Consider the following 20,794-nt stretch of genomic DNA (forward strand, 5'->3'; position numbering starts at 1 on the left):
GACCCCTCGCGTCTTCTCTAAAATCAAAAACTTCTTTGAAGGTGAGGGCAGGGGTTCTCCTTACCATATAGTGATTTAGAGCTTGAGGGCTGACATAATAACTTTAATATACGACTGAGAAGCAAACCGTGCAGCGTGGTTACTTTTGACAAAGACTGTGCATACGGAATCCCAGCAGTGGCGATGAAAACCTAAACAATGGGAGCGCTCTTTTCAGGACCTGTTTATGTATTCTATTGCTAAAGTGTTTGTATAGCGAGTAGCAGAAGGCTCCAACCACATAATTTTAAGTTCAGCTTGCAATTCGTAATTTTCTTTTCATACTCGCGTCGCACGCGTCTCTAACGACGACACAAGGAATGTTTAGTGAGCAGTCGGGTGATCGATTTGAAGTCTAAGTACTTTTTTTTGTGTGTTGGCTCGCGATATGCATTGAAGGAGAGACCACCGCCATTGCGTTGTACCATGACGTCGAGGAGCGGGAGACGGTCGTGCTGTTCATACTTGGCCGTGAACTCCAGTTTTGGCTCGACTGCAATTTGTTCTGGCAGAAACCGCGACACGTCCTCTTTGCGTAGGATGCAAAAACAATCTTAAAGGTTAAAACCTTGGGTTGCGGTGTGGAACTATAGCGATAAACTGTTTCCATTCATTCATTTGCAATAGTTACGGAGATTGAAGTGCTCAAGGCAGCACGTGTGTCAACGTGTACAACTGGGAGGAATACGTAAAATGCGTATTGCTGAGGCAGAACAGGAATAAAGTAAAGAGATCGGATTCGTAAAATGGCGTACGGATAGCGAGTGCGGTGCCCTTTGTAGAAGCTCTTCGCTCGCAAAGAATCGCCAGATAATTCACCAAAATATTCAAAGAGCATCAACACGATGTCCCAAACCACGAAGTGGCTTCCAATGCGATTGCAGAGCACGCACACGAGGAAGCCTATGCTATCGAGTGGGTCAACGCTGCAATTTTATCCATAGAGCGGAACATGACGAAAGGCCTTTTGCTTGAGACATGATTAATCCCTACAACTTGCGACGCCTTGAACCTGAAGGAAGAGACTTACTGAACGCGTTCTGGTGTGCGTGACTTAGTAACGTGTGCTTGTCATGTGTAATTATGTTACAATAAATAAAAAATAAAATATCAATGGGCTAATTAAGAATTCAAAGGCGGTTTGCAGGTTCTTTATTGTAATAAAATAAATGTCCTCTAGCTTTATGAGCAGTGTAACATATACAATGATTTGAAGTCGATAATTATGATTGGTGATTGGTAGCCGGTAATTTGGTGAATAATTAGAATTGTAGTCTATGACTGTGATAGGTAATGTGATTCTATATAGGTAATCAGTAGCACATGAGAAAGACAAGGAATTAAAAGACACAAAAAGGAGGAGAAGCGCTGTCGCGTTCTGTCTCACGGCATGGTAAAGCGTCCTCCTAATTCTTGCTTTGGTCTTTTCTTGTTAAAAGCGCCGTAAATATAGTTGCGATAGCTGCGTCCTTTCGCTGTCTACTATTCTAAGTGGGGGGGGGGGATCTATTTTCCAGACTAGAGACGAGACCAATGCCATACCTTTGAACCGGCGCACAACAACAGCACAAGTTATCGGGCAGTCGAATCAACGGCAACTCCGTCGGAGATAGTCGACATCCACGTGTATCTGTGCTGCTCGCTTACACTTCACCGGACAGCGGCAGTGTGCGCGCGGATGTTTTCGTGTTTACGGCTGTCATTGACGGAGGCGTCCGCCAAGGTGCGTTATTATTTCCGTTCTTTTCTGTTTACGTTCCTGACTGGAGGCTTTTGTACTCTGGCAGCTTCGTAATAGTGTACTTTGCTTGTACGCTGAAATCATGTTGAAAAGGTTTCACGGCTCAGCACGAGGTTAAATGGCTTCGGGAAAAGCTATTAATGCGACAGCATTACATCCCATAGGCGAAAGAAAACTTGTTGTGGGGGGTTGTCCGCAAAATGTGTCCACAAAATGTGGACAAAGGAACTGGTATCTCTCACATGACCTCACTTTGAAGACAGAAAATTCTCAGCATTGGTGTTTGAACCCAGGCCCTCAGCGTGCCAGGTGGGCATTCAAAGAATATGCCACAAAGGTTCGTCGGTTCAAGCTTGTTAGAGAGCGCATGAAGTGAACACGTTGTAGAGTTTATGATGGTAAAATAGGTAAAGGAAGTGTACTGATGTTATTCAACGAAGACTTGTAAAAAGAAGCTGCTGACATCAGCCAAGGTAACGTACTAAGTGTCGCGTCACAAAGATGAATTGCAAAAAGTTTCTGACGTTAAAACAGAAATGGTTTCGCATTTCTCCTTTGACAAGACTGCAGTGCTCTCCAGGGTTTTGATCACATGGGTTGAAAATACCTGCTCAGCAGGATGCGCTGTTTTAGTTAAGGGGTCCACAATCCTTCCGTCGCCCCGAAATTTACAGCTGGGTTAAGAAACGCCTCAAGTTCCTCGGTGTGAAAAGTTGTACGCATTCGTATTGTGAGTGGGAAGGTGGTACTACTATTTAAAAACTTAGCGTGTCAGCGTGGTTGTGGCTATAAGTTAGCGCGCGGAATGTGCTACAATACAGTGCATAACGATAAATATAGAAATTTCGTACAAAATTTTCCAGCCGTATACCGTGTGGGCAGAAGAAATGAGACCAATTTTTAAAGATTATTGAGTGTCGTAGGTGACTGAAAACAGTCACCTCGCCTAGTCTGCATGAGGTTTTCTTTCTTTATGCAATGTTGGCTATTTAGTCATCGCAATTTGCAACTGTTTAAATACTGGCTTCAGATAAAGTACTTCTGCTCGACAGTTCTAAATAGTGTTGAAAAAATACGAAGCTACACGCTAACTCCAAGTTATGATTTTCGTACATTTTCGCCCATCTAAAAAGTTGGCCCGCTAGCCGGTGAGCAGTCAATTGCGCGTATCTTGCGAGCACTGCAAACGCATGAGCGCCTCCGGTGTAGCGCCCTGATGGCGAGCTGGTTTTTTTCTGAGAGAATGATTTTCAGCTCTTTTATTCCCATTCCTGTCATGGGATAGTTTTTGTAGTTCATGGGCGGTCTTTTTGGGTCAGTGCAAATATAAGCAAATGGCACCTTGTTATAAAGATTTAAAATTCGTGTTTTCCAACCAGATCTACAACGTTTGAATCAGCACTTATTTCCTGAGGCCAATAGTTAACATTTAGCTTTTAATAGCAACAAAAACCTGCATAATAAGCCACATGACTCGGAGCACCACACATTTAGTGTAACATGTCTTGTACCCTCTGCCTTTTTAATAATCATAGTTATGTTTAGCTAGGTCCCTTCGAAAATATGTGTCATTAGTATAATATAGGTTTTTCTTCCTTGCGATTTAATCTGATGAGGATTTTTTTTTCCTTCATGTAACATGAGTCTTGTGTCTATTTTGTTCTCACCGTCATACTAATTTGATGTCCGTTATTTTGAATGTGTTTTTTTTTTGCCTGTGTGCATGTCTGCGCGGTTCCGCTGCCTGTCGGGCTCTGCCGCTCAAGCCCTATGAGGCTTTGGCAGGCCGGATTTCTGTACATTTTTTTAAATATTTGGCGCAATGAAGAATTATTATTATTATTATTATTATTATGCAATGTTCTTATAAAAGGGGGGGGGGGTACACATAATAGTGTGTAGCCAGTCCCGAAGCGCCACGCGGTCGTGTCCTTTTGATGAACTGTGCACTAGCTTGAAACAGTCATGAATGCGCTGAAAGAATCCATTTGCTTCGCTTCCTAGATTTTCATACTGCGATGTACTGCCGTTCTGATCTTGCTTCCCCAACCATGACAGGCGGGAAATTACTGCTACCAACTGCTACAGCTAAGTGACTGCTGTTCCATTTCTGTAGTGTCCCATTATTGTCTTGTTTGGTGTTACAAGTGACCCACAGCCACTACCATAAGTATAGTGCGAGCGTCGCATGGGTGAGAAGATGATGGAGTATTTCAACGGCTATTCGAGGCTTGTCGCCACTCACTGAGTCCACTGCGTATCTAATGCACTTGCAAATCAGGACCATGAAACCGAAACCGAAAGGCTACGCATATCTATTGTCATTTTTCTGCCGCGTTTACATAAGAGTGGAAAAATTGCTACCGCTGCACTCATGGATTTTAAATGTATGGATGTTTTTGTGCGCCCATTTACCACCAGTATAAGTAAACGACAGCTCTCAGAGATATCTCACATTGTTCAGTATAATTGCTGTTGCATAATGAAACAAACGTTTCATATAATATGACCGAGGTTTAAAAAAAATGGAATTTGCAATGTCCCTCCAAGAGAAATGTACAATGGCTGTAACAAATTTGGCGCCCACTCCTTATCACGAATTCGAATGGAAAAGTATACCTGCACTCTGGCTACAGAAAAGCATACCCATATCAAGTTTCATTCTGATGCAACGAGAATAGCTGCAATAATGCCATGCACAAGCAGTGAGGTTGTATGAATATGATAACGGAAGAACACTACCTATCAAGTGATTTAAAGAGGAAGTGGCGATGCAGATTCTGCAGAAATAAAAACGCTTTTTTTTATTTTGTTCAAGCCACTAAACTCCGACGGATCCTTCAGAAACAAGAACGTTTCCTTTCCCTGCATGGAGCAAAACAATTGCGAGAAAGACCGCTACTTAAGTTTTTACTATCGTCAAAGTAGCTGAATTGTGCTCGTTTCCAGTCGCTTGGCGTGTTTACATTGCAGGTTTCTGCAATTTCGTGTCGATATTCAGCATTGCTATTTTTAGGTGTGAAATACAAAGCTTTCATGTACTAAAACAAGGAAAACCAAAACTGGAATTTTTTGAAAAAAAAACGTTTTTTCACCAGCGTATCCCCTTAGTTTTAGGGAGGCTAAAAGCACCACATATGCCTTACGGTTCTTTTTAATGACATGCATATGTTTGCTCCCAGAGTGTGGGGAGGCCTGAGCGTATCCAATGCCGCCTACTGAGAATCTCGACGAGAAGTCTCTCGAGGACTAATGACAATATTAATCTCCATTTGCTGCAGGGAGCAATCCCAAAAGAGTGGAGACATGCGAACACAATCCTTATACCTGCCTGGGAAACAACCGGCATTAACCTATTTGAAACCCATCCCCGTCTACTCCGCACCATGCGATGGGAGCTGTGTGACCATGCCATCTTGGCCAGAGTGCAACCCCCCTTGAAAAGTAGAGAGCATTCCCGCACGCGAAGTTTAGATCATGGCAAAGTCTGGCCCGACAGGACGTCCTACTGTAAATAAAAGAACTAATGAACTACTGAGCACAAATTAGACAACTACCATTCTTGCTTTAAACATTAAAGAGGCATTTGATAAAGTAATTCGTGACACTATTTTAGCTAGCCTTGCGACCATCAAACGCGGCTGAAGGATGCACATATTCATTAGAGCCTTCCTCCAGAATAGGCTGCCAATATCGCCATTTGATGACATCAAATCTTATTGATCCAGTTCCCTTCGCAAAGAAAGGAAAGGTCAGTACTGTCTCCCATGCCGTTCAACATAGTCATGCGACGTTTGCCCCCTATTGATAGATGCTATTCAGGGAATTCCCGTCGCACTTATGTAGATGATAGCACTATCTGGGCCACACACGGCTTGAAGGAGAGATTACAGATGCACTTCAGAAATGGTGCGACTAAACAGCGCTGACGGAAGAAGAGACAGACACATGCGCTGTGTCCGTCAGTGCTGTTCAGTCGTACCATTCAACATGAACCAACCGGCCCGACTCAGCCCTCTCCTTCCACTTCACTTCGAATGATGCAGAACTATGCATGAATAAGAGGCCTAGCGTGCAAGGTTCAAAAGTCTGAATTCTTTATCGTGCAAAGGTGCAGGAGTAGGATCGGATCTGCAGCAAACAGAGAGGTCAGTATCGAGGGAGAACTCGTTAACAAGGTCGATATGCTCCGATTACTTGGACTATATGTGCAGTCGACCGCGAGGGCCACGTACACCAGTGCGCTTCCAATACTAGAGACAAGCCAAATAATTCACATCGTAAAAATAGCAACTAGCCGACACTGTGGTCTTAGAGAAATTGGTGCCCTTCAACTTATCCATGCCCTCATTACCAGCCGTTTTACATACCACGCCCCGTATTATCGCTAACGCAATTTGAATACAAACAACTGGATATTCGCATCCGTACAGCCGAGAATATCGCCCCTGCCTACCCGCCGTTTTACATACTACGCCCAGTATTATCGCTAACGCAAATTGGTTTGGTTTAGTTTATGGGGTTTAACGTCCCAAAGCGATTAAGGCTATGAGAGACGCCGTAGTGGAGGGCTCCGGAAATTTCGACCACCTGGGGTTCTTTAACGTGCACTGACATCACACAGTACACGGGCCTCGAATTTCTCCTCCAAAGAAATTCAGCCGCCGCGGCCGGGACCGAACCCGCGTCTTTCGGGCCAGCAGCCGAGCACCATAGCCACAAATTGAATACAAACAACTGGGTATTCGCATCCGTGCAGCCGAGAAAATCGCCCCTGCCTACCTGTCTACTCCACAACAAGTGAAGCACTGCAATTAGGCACCCACAATACAATTAGTAAGCTTATTTAAGCGCATAAAGTAAATCACCTTAAAAGAATCAAACTCGCCTACACGGGCAGATATTGACTGCAGAAACTCGGGCACCCAGTCGTCAATCATTGTTTCCTCTGAATCTCAATGTATCGTACCAGAATTAAACGGCTACGCCTTCGCCGCTATAATACGTAGAAGCATGCATTCGAAATTCCACGAGGGAAGATCCAAAACGAGGGCAATAGGCAAGCACCGTATCTGTGGTAAAATTGAAGGAACTCTATGCACAGATGATGCAACAGACCCTAGAACAATTATCGCGACTGCGGCGATGCTTAACTCACTGATATGCTCCCAGAAAATAGCAGAGGATGAAGAATTCATCATAGCCCTGCCAGTTTAAGAAGGCCACCGGGTCAGTCAGTTGTCATCACTGATTCTCAAACTGGCTGTCATAGCTGCGCACAGACCCGCAGCTCCTTTATCTCGTTTAGCTCTTCCTATATCGCACCCATAACATCCTGACAACACGCCCCGTCTGGACACGTGGACATGCGTATAACCCTGGCAATGAGTGGGTGCTTATGACAGCCCGAGGACTTATCCTATGAGCGCCAGCGGAAGATCGTCTTAACTCTGAAGAGCCGGAGCCCATACCACTTATCTACTCGCACGTATTCAGAAATTCCCGACCCTTGCGCAGAAAATACTCTCGCCACTTCACAATCATTTCGCGAAGGGGAGCCGGCCTCCTGGCGCAAATTCGAGACTTATGCTTTTCCCTATGCAGCGCTTAAGTACACATTTTACTCAACACTCTGCCGCAAACTGCGCCTTTTATGGCGCACGTCCAAACCTCTAGAATTCCACATCTGAATGCCTCAAGTAGACTACAAAAGAACCCTTTATTGAGCAGCACTGGTAGCCACAGTATATAAGAACGTGCGCGCCAAAGCCACAAGTGGGATGAATGAACGGCGGCGCAACAACAACACTATATATGTATATATATTTGTGTGTGATACAGGCGGAACTGGAACTGTGTGTGATACAGGAAAAAGCAGAACACCAATCGCAAATCACGCGACCGCATAGCCAAACTCACAGAGCAGGCTGCAGCGTATGCTGCCGAACTCTCAGATTCAAATTGGATAGCACGCTGAGACGCCGCAGCTCATCAGATGAGCTCGAAGGGGACGTGGCGTCTCTTTCACAGCCTAATCGACCCCTCCCAAACGAGAAGGGAGACGCAAAAGCAGCTCCGACGGGCTCTGCAAGGGTATCAAGGTACGACGGCGCAACTTGCGGACACTGTGCAACAGATATCTCTGTCGTACGGAGGATCCGCCTGGGCCTGAGTACATGTACTCTGGCAGGCCTAATGAAACACTTGATGCCCCTTTTGAGTTGCACGACCTTAAGGCGGCCTTAGCAAAAATGCGCCGGGGCACGGCTCCGGGACGGGATCACATAACAGTGAACCTGTTGGCGAACCTATCCTACTCAGCCGGCCAATGACACGGCCGTGATGGGCGTCAACTCGTCTTAAGCTCCGGCAGGTACGTTATTCGTCACCGCTAGCTCTTTGGCCGCGAGCAAGTAAGCTGTTTTCTTTTTTATAAGCGCTATAGATATCGTGGCGATAGCAACGCTGTTTCGCCCACTATTGCTTTGAGAAGGGACCTCTCCAGTCACCGCATTACAGATATTAAAATGAGGTCACTGCCGCACTTCTGAACTGGCGCAGCACATCAGCGCAAGTTATCGGTCACTGGAAGCGACGAAAACTGCGTCGAAGAGATAGTGGGCATTGGAACGCATCTCTGCCGCTCGGTTACTCTCCGTTGGTTAGCGGTATTGTGTGCGCGGATGTTTTGAACTCTCCGTCTACCGCTGACGGGGGCGTCGGGCCAAGGTACGTTCCTCCTGTCGCTGCTTTTGAGCTATGTATGTTCTTGATATTAGGTTTCAGTGATGGGCACTCTGGTAGCTTCGTAATATTGTAGCTTGCGCATGCGTAGATATCATTTTGAAACTTTGTCACACACTTGATTAGCTTGGCGAAAAACCTGTTGATCGAAGGGATTGGGAATTTCTGTTGAGCTAAATGCGCAGATTCAGCCCAATGACAACCCCAATAATCCTACCCCTGGGAAAGGTATAGCGGGGTGTCAGAACGCCTTAAGTTCCTTCGTGTGATCAACTGCTCGCATTCATCTCCTAACGGAAGAGGAGGTATTACTGCTTAAAAAGAAACCGTGCAAGCGCGGTTGTTGCTACGACTCAGTGCCCCTACTGCGTTAGAATCCTTTCGAAACTAATATTGCCCGCCGTATACCACGTGTCCCCGGAAAATGAGATCACATTTTTAAAGGCGGCGGATTGTTCATTGGGGAGCGAAATCAACTGAGTGGTGCAGGTAGTCGACTCTGCCTGTCTGCAGCCTTATGCACCCCCCGCCCCCCCACCCCGCCCAAATCTTCTCACCCCTCCCGCGTCTGGCATACAAAACGGGGACTCTTCTGAATCTGAATGGCCCTTGTGCTGGCTTCCTCTGCTACTTGCGGCATTTCACTTGATTAGCGAACAGGGCGCATAGCATAGCTGCAGCTGCAGTCATCTCAGACACGTCTCGCGGATCTCCAAGGTGACTCGCGTGCTCCAAGTTGTGAAGGACGCTCTGCAAGATTCTACGCGCGCACTACGCGGGTAGCATTCATGCAGATGCCCAGCAGGTACAAATCTCGTGGGTTACTCGCGCCTACTCGCATCCGCTGCCTCGCGAATGCGCAGGACGGTACCAGTGCACATGTAGTTCGGACTTTAGCTGCGGGCGCGCCACGGTGCCATCGCAGATGACGTACAGAACGAATACCACAAAATGCGAGTGCTCCGCATACATATATTTCTTGAGACGAATAATTTGTGACTTCGAATTCCAAACACAAGGATCGTATAAAAACTGGGGTGAATTACTATTCCAACAAATATTTTCAATTATCGATATCCGTACAAGACTTAACTAAAAAATTAAAACGTTACAAAGTTTATTGTATACATACAGAGAAAGCCAAGCGTTAAGTAAACAAACAAACACATAACCAAATTTATTTTATACATATATGAAAAGCCAATAGTGAGGTGATCTTATTTGGCAGTCTTTGAAAGACACCATTTTTATATCGATGTGTTTCCTTGCAGGAGTCGTAAATTATATGCAACTTAATTTGTTCTTGTAATGAACATTAATTTCATAGGAAAGTAGGTGGCGTTCGTGTTTTGCTCCCATGCGCTCTTTGTTTTCTGTAAAAACGGACATTACGAAACGCTGTAAACATGGCCTGTTGTCTCTACCTGTGAGCTATTTTTCTGTCGAACCTATTGCTATGTTTTAGAAATGTGATTAATGATATTTAGGTTTATACATCTCACTTTATTCATTTATAATTACTTCATTATTTTTTTTCTCTTCTATGTCTGCCGAATTTTTATGATCTTTTGTCTCTGACTTTCTCACTCAGCTCTGCCTTAATGCTTATCCTTCATCTTATATTTTATTTTTTGCTTTTATCCTGGGAATTCAAAACATGCCTCAAGCACCTTGCTTAGAATGTATATCGCATGTTTTCCTGTTTTTTTTTTTCCTCCGTGCATTGTTTTTTTTTTCTTCATGATAGGCCAGAGTCTGCTATTGCGATAAGGTTGTCTCGATCGTGGCCTTCAGTCGGTGTGTTCTCAGAATGACACTTGGGGGGTTGTTCGAACTGGATGATGCCTTTTTGTTATTGTTTCCCCTCACATCTCGCGTTTCCCCCCAGATCTCGCCTTGCCTCCATTTGTTCTCTTTTTGTTGTTTGCTACTTCATTCCTTCTACGAATTACTGACTCCTCTTTTTTACGTAGGCTGGTCGTCTAAAAGTGAGGTTGAAAGTTTAAATTTTCTATTTTTTTCTGCCTTTTTATCTGGGATTAGCCTTCCAAAGCGACAGGCTATGGGGGACGCCGTAGTGAAGGGCTCCAGAAATTTCGACCGCCTGGGGTTCCTTCACGTGCACTGGCATGGCACAGTACACGGGCCTCTAGAATTTCGGCTCCGTTGAAATTATTGATATGTTCTATCGCTATCACTCTGTTCAAAACAAGCATACACAATTAACTCATCAGTAGACCCGCTGGGTAATTTTTCTGCGAAGTTTATTTCTTAGCAATCGTATAAAGGCAGTTTCAATTGTTATGCTATCAATTCTCTTCGTCTGTAGATAAAAAAGGCTGTTTTGTTACGCGTACAGACGTGAAGGTTTCGAAAGTGGTAAATTCATCTAAAAAATCGGCAGTATTCTTGTATCATCAATCTTTGCACCATCATACAGCTAATATCGTCCGTACCAGACAGTCCCTTCGTTGTCGCGAAACATTGTGTCCTGAATCCGCGGGATGAAAATTGGGTGATATTTGTGAAGCTTCAATTAGAGTATACGTAGGGTTACTGTTTAAAAAAATCGCAGTTTCAAGCTTGACGGATTATTTTTCTAAGAAAAAAGACTATGTTTTACTAGGCCTTGATTATGTCGGAACATAATGTTCCCTACCTTTTACTAATTATTTTTATAGGCAACACTTTTCCTTATAGTAAGCCGTGTCTTGAATGCAAAGTGTTTATAGAAGTTCCAATTTTTCAACAGAAAACAACCGCTAATTTCTCTGCGCTGTCTTCAGGCTTGTGCAGTGCATAAATGCATTCTATTGAAGGCGTATTTGTGGTTATTAATAGGGTTTAGCTCAATTTTTAACAAAGTTGCTTGGTGTGCAAGAAAGCGAAACACCACATGTAACCCGAAAAAGAAAGACCTTGCCTAGAGGAATGTCCATTCGCTTTGTATATCAGCTCACATTTTTAAAAATTTGGCTGAGACACTTAGGATTGCTTGCGCGTGCGAACGAAGAGCATTATGGCTCCTGGGTGTGTTGTTTACTCAAAGTGTTTCCGTGGAATAAAGCTCTTTCTTACGAGTTTATTCGTTCGAGCTTTGGTTTTCCAGGAGACTTCAAACGTTCGGACCCTGTCCCTGCATGCCATGAGGTCGGCCAGAACGTCGTGGACTCTAGAGTAAATGTTTGGTTTTTTGACACGCCCACTAACATACGCGTGCGTGTGCCACCACAGGAAGCGGTTTAAGATGAAAGGTTGCGTCACAATTTTGATACGAAAAACAGGGTGAAGGTGCACATATCGTCGGCTCGAATCCCTGTCACAAGCTAGCCTGCGCCTTAACTAGTATATGTAAGCAGTAAGCAACGACACGTTGTGTGACAGCACTCGGGACGCTGTACTGCAAACGGATGCGTCACAAGCTTGTTACGAATGTCGATAAAACTGACGCCACATGGAGCTTGGTCAGTGGAGTGAATGAGTCAACGTATATTGAAGAGGATGGTGTAAATGCTGCTGCTCTGCTTGTTGTGCGCATCATACGGCCGCTTGATGACGTCACTCTAATTTTTTTTTGCTGTTGCTGGAATTTTCTGTATCAATTCCGAGTGCACACATTAACACATGCTGTCGGCTTTGTTCATCATGGGTCTAGTAACGCTTTCGAATAAAAGCCAAGGTTTTCGTTTTGATTCAGGTGACCTTATCTAAGGCCAATTTGCCTCCCTGCCGGTTTTCACTGTCTTCCATTCCTTCCCCCACGGTGCACTTGAGGTTATCAGTTTAAAAAAGAATGAGAGAAGCAATATTATTAGCAGAGCTGTTGTTACTATTGCTCGTAGTAGTAATAATAGAAGCAGTTATAGTAGGAAGCTTAAGTAAGCAACACAACCCTGTATTAGGCTGTACAATTCCCTAGTGTTGTCTTTACTGCAATATTGTAACCTCGTTTGGGGCATAAGTGGTGTCACAAACTTGTCTAATCTGCACTTACTTCAGAAAAGAGCCTTGAGATGTATAGCAAATGTTCCTTACCGTTATCCTTCCCGTGATCTCTTTTTGCGATATGACATTGCTTCCATTTTTAGAATGTATAGTAAAAGATTACTGGTATGCTTCAAGACATCTGTTAAAAATAACGATAACATCTTAGCGGAGATCGCGAAGCTGGAAATAAACGAGTCTTGTCACCGCACCCATCATAGTGAAATGTGGAATGTGCCTACACCACGAGCAAACTACTGCAAAGAATCTTTGTCATACACGCTCCCCTCTTTGTTAAATCGGTTGGAGCATGAGTCGTTCGGTCTTTTTTCTAACCTGAATTCTAAGATTAAGTCATTTCTATCGTCTGTATCTATGTGAAGTGTGTAGCATCTTTTTAGTCGTTCCTAATTAATGTCTTTTGATGACTACTGTATATGTCGATTCGCATTCGTTTTCTAAACTTGCTGTGTGTTGAGTGACTGCTGGAAGGTTGCGAATACTTGTGTGTTCCTTTATTTATTTTGTTTTTCTTGACCGGTCAAACACTTGTGCCACAAAGGTATCTGTGTGTCTGCCAATTTGTAAGGGGGCAGGACCTGCGTCAAGCCGTTGCCACGGATTTTTGTCCTGTCTCCTCCTCTGAAAAAGGAAATAAAAGGAATTGAATTGAATTGAATATGGCGAACGACAGCGCTTGCGCCTCGTGAATGGCAGCTTCGGGGCTGGATCTGCAGTGCCGTCGAGTTCCTATCGATTATCCATATGGTTCCCGCTTTCCGTTGGCCCGATGCTCGGCTTCTTGGGGCGACGCATCCCAGAATCGAGAATTTGTGCTGTCGATTTGAATTATAAGCCAGTCAGTCAATAAACCTAACATAATAACATGACTTTGAATGAGAGCAACGCCACGAGATAAATCACTACTGGTCGATACGAGCAAAGTGTCATTAGTGTAGAGACGTCTTCTGCGCAAGCACATAAATCGTGGACTTATGAGTGGAAGAGCACCTTTCTTAGAAACCCCATCCCCCGCGTCTCCTCGTCCTAGTGGTAGGCTATCCTGTCTAGCACGTACCTGGACGATCAGCCTTACCTGATCGGCCAGGTTACGCACAGAGCTGCGCAAAATGGGGCTGCGCACTAATGGCTTCTCTCTTAGATGCCTGCCTCCAGTCTTTGCTGCCAGTTTAGTATGAGAAATCTTTCTACAGCCCATTTAACGCTGCACTTCAAATACACAGTTATGACTACATAGGCTTGCAGAAGCTGTGCATCTCCAGCATTCTTGTACAATAGTTTTGAAAATCAAAATATTGTAAGATACGCTAATCTAAGTAGTGAAGGTACTGGTCCATTCTTCTGCTATGTAGCAAAAGTTCTCTTTTAAAACGTTTCCGTTGGTCACTTCGAACAGTTAAGGCTGCCTTAGGATACCAGTGGGGAACACTTTTGGCGATAGCAAAAAATGTTAATAGAGAAAGAAATGCGAGACTTCCGTATGTTGTTCTGGTGATATATTGATTGCTATAGTCAAACCTTGCGTTATATGAAAACATTGTGTTCATAAAATGTTTCCTGCTCAAAATATATTTTGTCCGGAATTGTTGGGTATGAATTGTGAAGTTCTATACATCAATACTCTTTTTTTTTTGCCCTCAGCAGTAAGTTAGCCCTGAAATTAGAAGTGCGGATGCAACTCAGTATTTCGAGTGCCCTAAAATTGGCACTCCATTACACAGAGGGCAGGCAGATAACGCGGTGGCAGCGCAAAAAATGGGAGGCACAGAGACGAGAGGACAAGGAAGGCGCTAAACTCCCAACTGCTTTTATCGTGAATGTTTCCACTCATATATACATTGTGTTCGAGCCGTGATCTTCGTCAAAGCTTGCGCAAATAGATCAGCTGTTTGTCGGAGAGGGTGATAAAGGCGGCATGAACACAGGCTTCCGCAAGATTACTTATCTGTTCCGATACCAGACTTTCTCGTGTGACACGTTCTTCGCTCTTCCTAATAATAATGGTGCTCTCAAGATCAGAGGAACCGCGCTTGCAAGTCAAATAGAGGTTAGCCGAGAAACCTTCAAATTATTTTCTTTCACGACCATTTTTTTTACGTTGTTTGCATGCCCTCGTAACCGCTTATAATATGTACGAACTCGCCTAACCTTTCACATTAATCAGGTCTACTGAAATTCAGAAAGTAAACAAGGGACGGGAAAGCCTCACAATGGTTGCCACCATTTCGACAAGAGGGCTTGTCTTAGTCTGGGCAATACATGCATCATTGGTGGAGCTTAAATAGGGTCTTCACGCCGAGGAGGAAGGCGCGGTGAAGGGGAAAAGTAGGAAGGGCGTTATAACGGGGAGGGTGAATCTTGTGCAGGCATGATGGCTGCTAAAGGGGATTTACCGGCTGTCCTGCAAACTGTGAAAAGAAAAAGTCCAGCTGAGCAGAAAGGAATGCGGGGATGTGGAACATGGCTAGGTAGTTACTGTCGGCTTGAAGGGCTCTCTGTCCACCTCGAGAGGCGGCTTGGTTGGATTGGCTGGCTGCATTTACCTGTGAATCTCGGATAAATTAATTAAGCAGCGTGGCAGAGGGAAATACCGATGACCGTGTGTGTGTGGGGGGGGGGGGGGGGGGGTCAGAGAAAGCGCGAAAGGAAGGGGGGAAATAATCTGGAAGCCATGGGCTCCAGCGAAATGATAGCAGGATGAGCAGGGCATCAGGCAAAATTAGAACGATAAGTTGAAGAGAGAAAGAAAGGAAAGAAGAGGAGAAAGGCGATTGAGAGAGGAAAAAACGGGTCGGGGTGGATGGGTATCGTGAAAGAAAACGTAAGCTGGTGCTATGAAGTACTGGCAAATGCTGTGACCACAAGCAAGACTTTTTTTTTAAAGCATGGCAGTGTCAAGCGTTGGTCCGGAAGAAAAAGCTCTTACACGGGTAAGAATATTTGTGGGCGCGTTCATGTTTGCTGCGTTCAAGCAAGCACTGTCTCCTATACACCCATCTCCTGACTTACTTTTGACATAAGCAGTTTGGGGCCGCTTTTATACATACAAAAGTTTGTGCGCTCTGGAAAGCCAAAACACAACAATCTTAAACGCATTATCAGCGGTAGTGCTTTCAGTGGACCTTGAGACAGGCTTCAGCAAGGGGTACTCATTCTGCCCGCAACTTTGTAAGTAGGTGAAGTAAGATAACTGCTGGTACTTAAGGGTGACGGATTGGATTCCAAGAGAAGGCAAACGTAGCGGGGGAGGCAGAAAGTTAGGTGGGCGGATGAGAAAAAGAAGTCGCAAGTGGCAAAGGAGAGGGTTAATTGGAGAGACTTGGGAGAAATCTTTGCCGTGCGGTGGACGTAGTCAGGCTGATGATGATGATGATCATTTATACAATAGAATCACACAGTTGAAGGAGTACAAACATGTACAGTGCGCACTTCACATGTCCTATGTGATTCCTCTTCGTTCGTGCCTTCATAGCATAAATGCCTACTTTTAAGACAGAAAGAACTCTTCCAAAGAAGTTATTTAAAATTGAAAATTAATTTTTGGGGAAGGAAACTGCGCAGTATCTGGCTCCCATATCGGTGGACATCTGAACCGCGCCGTTTGCCAAGTGATAAAGGAGGGAGTGAAAGATGAAAGGAAGAAGGAGGTGCGTAGTGGAGGGCTCCGGAATAATTTCGGCCACCTGGGGATCTTTAACGTGCACCGACATCGCAAAGCACACTGGCGCCTTTTGTGTCTCGCCCCCATCGCTAACGCTTATCGCAACAAGTTGGGCTCGAGGCTATCTGCCACGTGCTTCCGTGTTCGAGCCCATATATTTCATGACTGTACGAGCTCGAGCTAGCAATAGACTACGCTGGTGCACCTTTTTGTTTCAATTCTTGGCTTTGCCCCCATGGTGAAGTAAGTTTCAGGCGCGAATTTGTTTTTGGCGCCGAAAGGCACACGCGCCTCTTTGGCATTGTGAAACAAAGCATAAGCTCTGTAATGTTGCAGGCATATGGGGCTACCGCACAACAGCTGAGCCGGCTTATGAAGCAGTACATTCACTGTAACATTTTGTGACATTTGTTTTTGTAGTGAGAGCTCTACTCCTCGTGGTACAACTTCAGATTTCGATGTGGATGAGACAATGCCCTTCAACGCCTCACGAGGTCAAACCGAACTTAACTGCGTAGTCGCATGTCCCAAGATATGGTTGTATGACTACGCGATCGTATGACTATGATCATTGGGAGCCTTACCTTGACCTTTGAGCTTTACCATCGGCCTTGGCCTTGACGTTTCGTTTGATACAATGGAGACTATGTTAAACACAACTTTCTCTCGTATAACTAGGTTCAGGCCGCGTGAACAGCGGTCATTTTTTTCGACAGTTTCCTAATGCTTCAAGAACCTTGTCTCCAAGACATCTGAACTATTGGCAACAGTTCCCTTAGTAAAGGCCAGATTTAATTTCTTTTTACCCACGGCCAGTAACACGGCTCGTGATGGGCTTCTAATCATCTCAAGCGCCGGCAGGTACGTTATTCGTCATCCTAGCTATCTGGCTGTGAGCAAGTACGTTGTTTTTCTGTTATATAAGCGCTGTAGATATCGTTGAGATAGTGACGCTCTTTCGCCCACTACTGATTTGAGAGGGGGCCTCTCCAGTCGCCGCATTACTGATTTTAAAATGAGGCCACTGCTGCATATCTGAACTGGCGCCGCACAGCAGCGCAAGTTATCGGTCGGTTGAAGCGACGGAACTGCGTCGAAGATAGGGAACAACCGAACGCATCTCGTCCGCTCGGTTACTGTCGGTCGGATACCGGTATTATGTGCGCAGATGTTTTCCCCTTTCACGCTGTAATTGACAGGGACGTCGGACCAAGGTACGTTCTTCTTGTCGCTGCTTTTGCTTTACATTCCTGACATATTGTTTCAGTTGTGGACACTATGCGAGCTTTGTAATATTGTAGTTTGCGCATGCTTAGAAATCAATTTGAAAAGTTTGAGCACGGAGTTGATTAGCTTTTGGGAAAGACCTGTTGACCACACGGACTAAGGAATTTTCGTTGAGCTCAATGCACAGGTTCAGCCCAATCCCTCTCCAGTAATCCGACCGGTGGGAAAGGTACAGCTGGGTTAAAGAATGACCTAAGTTCCTCCGTGTGATCAACTGATCGCAGACATCCTGCGATTCAGTGCGCTTACTCCGTTAGAATGCTTTCGAAACTACTATTACTCGCCGTGTACCATGCCGCCCTGGTAAATGCGGCCGAGAAGAAGACGAAGATTTGGAGGGCGGATACGAGGACATCATCATCATCATCATCATCATCATGTGTCCGCTTCTAGCTCTGTGTTTTCCCCTTGTTTTGCCTGTTTTCTCGAGTCTTGTGTGGGTGGGACAGTGCCCTCCGTGAGAACGAATGCCGAAGACGCCCCTGTGGAGAGACTCCCGGCCAGGTGGGCGGACTCTGAAGTGAAAAAACCGAGCCGGAACCCCAAGGCGCAAGCTGGGATTAGCTCTGCGCTGCCGAGCGAGGCTGCGCTACACACCTGCATGGATTCTGCGTCGTTGACGACAACTACGCGGGCGCCCGCTGTGTTGCCACCTGACGCAGCCTCCACGCCTACGTTATCTTCAGCGCCTACGGACCTCCAACCTGCTCTGTCCCCCGATGCCACGACACTGCTCTGTGCCATGGACTGCTCCAGCGCCTCCGTGGCTGTGGCACTCCCTCAAGAAACAGTGCCCGTCACACCTGTCAGCACTTCCATCAAGGGTCGACACTAGCGTCTCCACTGATGCCTCCCGTGAGCCAAGCCTCGCTTCCACCTGCTGCTCACTCTTTCCGCCTTCCCATCAAGCCCACATTGCGCTTTGATATGACAGCAATCCCTAACCGGTATGTTCAAGCCAGAATTGACCACGCTCTTGGCTCTTCGAACTACTGTGGATTTGTCGTTCTTCGCCCGTCTAACACTATCACGGTAAACTTGCCATCCTTAGTGGACGCCCAGAAAATGTGCGCAGTAACTCACATCCCTCTGGACAATAGCAAGCATGTCCCGGTGCAAATATATTTTGCATCCAGCCCTGACACTCTCCGCTGCATAGTTTATGATGTCGACAGCACAAGTCCTCCGGAGCAGGTACGGCCAAACATACGCTGTAAATCTCACGTGGTACTGCAAGCACGGCCTATGGGACGCCGGGGCTCATACTTGCTCGTTCTGCAAGTCCCTTTGACTCTGCCGGAGTACCTTACTTACTACGGTGCGATTATGAAACCACAGCTCTTCCGACCACGTCGTATTTTTTCCTATCACTGCCACAAAGAAGGCCATATAAAAACCACCTGCCGTAATCCTGCAGCTGTCGTCGACATGAATGAACCATCAGTTCTTTGCGCCTTATGCAAATTGTCGGACCATGATATACGCTCTCCCGCTTGTCCAAAGACAAAGCGAGCGAAGAAGCTGAACAAGCCCTCTGTTGAACAGAATATGCGTACATTAATCGCTCTGCTGCCCTCAAATGTGATGACAACGACTTCCCTGAACTTCCTTTATACTGACCCCGCTGCTCACCACCCGTCTTCCCAGCACCCGTCTTCTAGGCTGCGTTCATACGAATAAGTGGCTCACTTTCGTGGATCAAATGATACACCAACACGACCAGTACATCCCTCACATGTGGATTCCACAGATGAAGACGCGGCTTCAGAAAACGCCATCGCTGGGGCTCGCCGTCGACCAGACGAACTCACCCAGCGCCGGGAACAGCGTCGTTCTCACTCATCTCGAAAAATACCAATCACTGGGGAGCAGTGTTCACAGGAATCATCTCCAATAACCACTCGGCCACAATCATGTGCCGACCACCCATTAACCGTGACTGCATCGACAGTGGATAAAATATTGGCGCTCATGAAGCAGTTGACCTTCCTCATCATAGAACCTCTTCGGCCTCGCCATAGATAGTGCATCATCTCTGGTGGTGCAGTTGAACTGCCGTGGCTTTGCTAATAAGTCATCGGAAGTGAACATCCGCCTGCTTGACGGCACACTCAAGGCCTGGATGTTCCTTCTTCAAGAGCACCATTCCCTTCCTCGCCTCTCTGGTTTCTACGCGTCCCATTCTCCTTCCAACCCTGATCGTCGCTGCTCCCCATACACCGATCGATCTTTCATGGTGGTGCAACACTCGCCAGAAGGTCAATGGCCTTATAGCAAAACTTACACATACATTACTGATACTTGTATCTTTTTACGGTCGTGCAGGAACAGTATCTCCCAACCAAGGTTGGATTTGTTTCCTCCGTAATAACTACTGAGACAACCCTGTTTTAGTTTCCGAGATTTAATCGCCGCTCACACTTCGTGGGGCTACCCTTTGGATTCCTCCCGGGCTGCTGACATTCATGGCACCTTTCTAGATCATTCATTTAAACTCATAAATCAACCGCAAACTTCAACGCGCCAACGGGATGGTCGGTATTCGCCTGATTTGTCTTGGTGGTTAGGCCCCGGCAACCGTCGTCGGACTGTTGAACCAGACATTTGGGGCAGTGATCACAGCCTTATTTTAATCTCTATCACAACTTCGCATCTACGGAAAATACACTGCAGCGTGCGCTTTACACCATGTGATACCGTACGCCCAGATAATCGGTTGTCTACACTGAATCCATCTAATGTTCTGTCTACCCTCTCAGCTGTTTTGTCGACTTATACATTCTCCACTACTGTACATGAGGATGATCCGAACCCTGACATGCATCTTCTTAATCTCTGGGCTCTTCGTCGCAGGGTGGATTATTATGCTTCTCGTAATCCCGATGACTCTTCAGCTCTCCCAGCTCTTCATCGAGCTGCTGCACGTGCGCGGCACTAGTCAAAGCGACTTAGCAGACAACGCTCGGCTGCATGGTGTGCCCATCGCTCTGCACATGGTAACTGACATCTTTGGCGGGTATTTCACGCCATGGAACGCACTTCTCAAGTAGTGGATTATACCAAAACCACCCGCTTGGCTCTGAGTTTGGATGAAGTTTGATTTGCACAACAGGCAGCCCGTCAGTTTTTCCCACAGGATGACTGCGTTCCTACTCCTCCTCCCATATTATCGATTTCTGAGTCCCCTGAGGAGGTCACTGCAGATTTTAATATGGCATAATTGCTGGCCTTCATAGATAGCCTCAAAACAAGCACTGCTCCCTTACACAATGGCATACCTTACTCGTTGTTTCGCCTTTTTGAAGGACCTGCTCTAC

General features: G+C 45.8%; 1 protein-coding gene across 3 annotated transcripts in view; it reads left to right on the forward strand.

Annotated features, from left to right (window-relative positions):
* Positions 1 to 1,622: 1,622 nt before the first annotated feature.
* The window catches only part of LOC149361789 (monocarboxylate transporter 12-like), a 67,569-nt gene continuing 48,397 nt past the window's right edge, over positions 1,623 to 20,794 (forward strand). The window contains exon 1 of one of the 3 annotated variants that reach the window (XM_089572824.1): positions 1,623 to 1,762. Coding sequence is in view for 1 of the 3 variants with exons in the window: in XM_089572821.1 (XP_089428947.1) it covers positions 11,670 to 11,701 (32 nt within the window). In the remaining 2 variants the exon portion in view is untranslated. Of the gene's footprint in view, positions 1,763 to 11,652; positions 11,702 to 20,794 lie in introns of those variants that run through there. The other 2 variants (XM_089572822.1, XM_089572821.1) reach the window with 2 other exon arrangements.

Source organism: Amblyomma mixtum, chromosome 2 (genome assembly GCF_055824585.1).
Source record: "Amblyomma mixtum isolate Tamu chromosome 2, ASM5582458v1, whole genome shotgun sequence".
Classification (NCBI taxonomy): Eukaryota; Metazoa; Arthropoda; class Arachnida; order Ixodida; family Ixodidae; genus Amblyomma; species Amblyomma mixtum.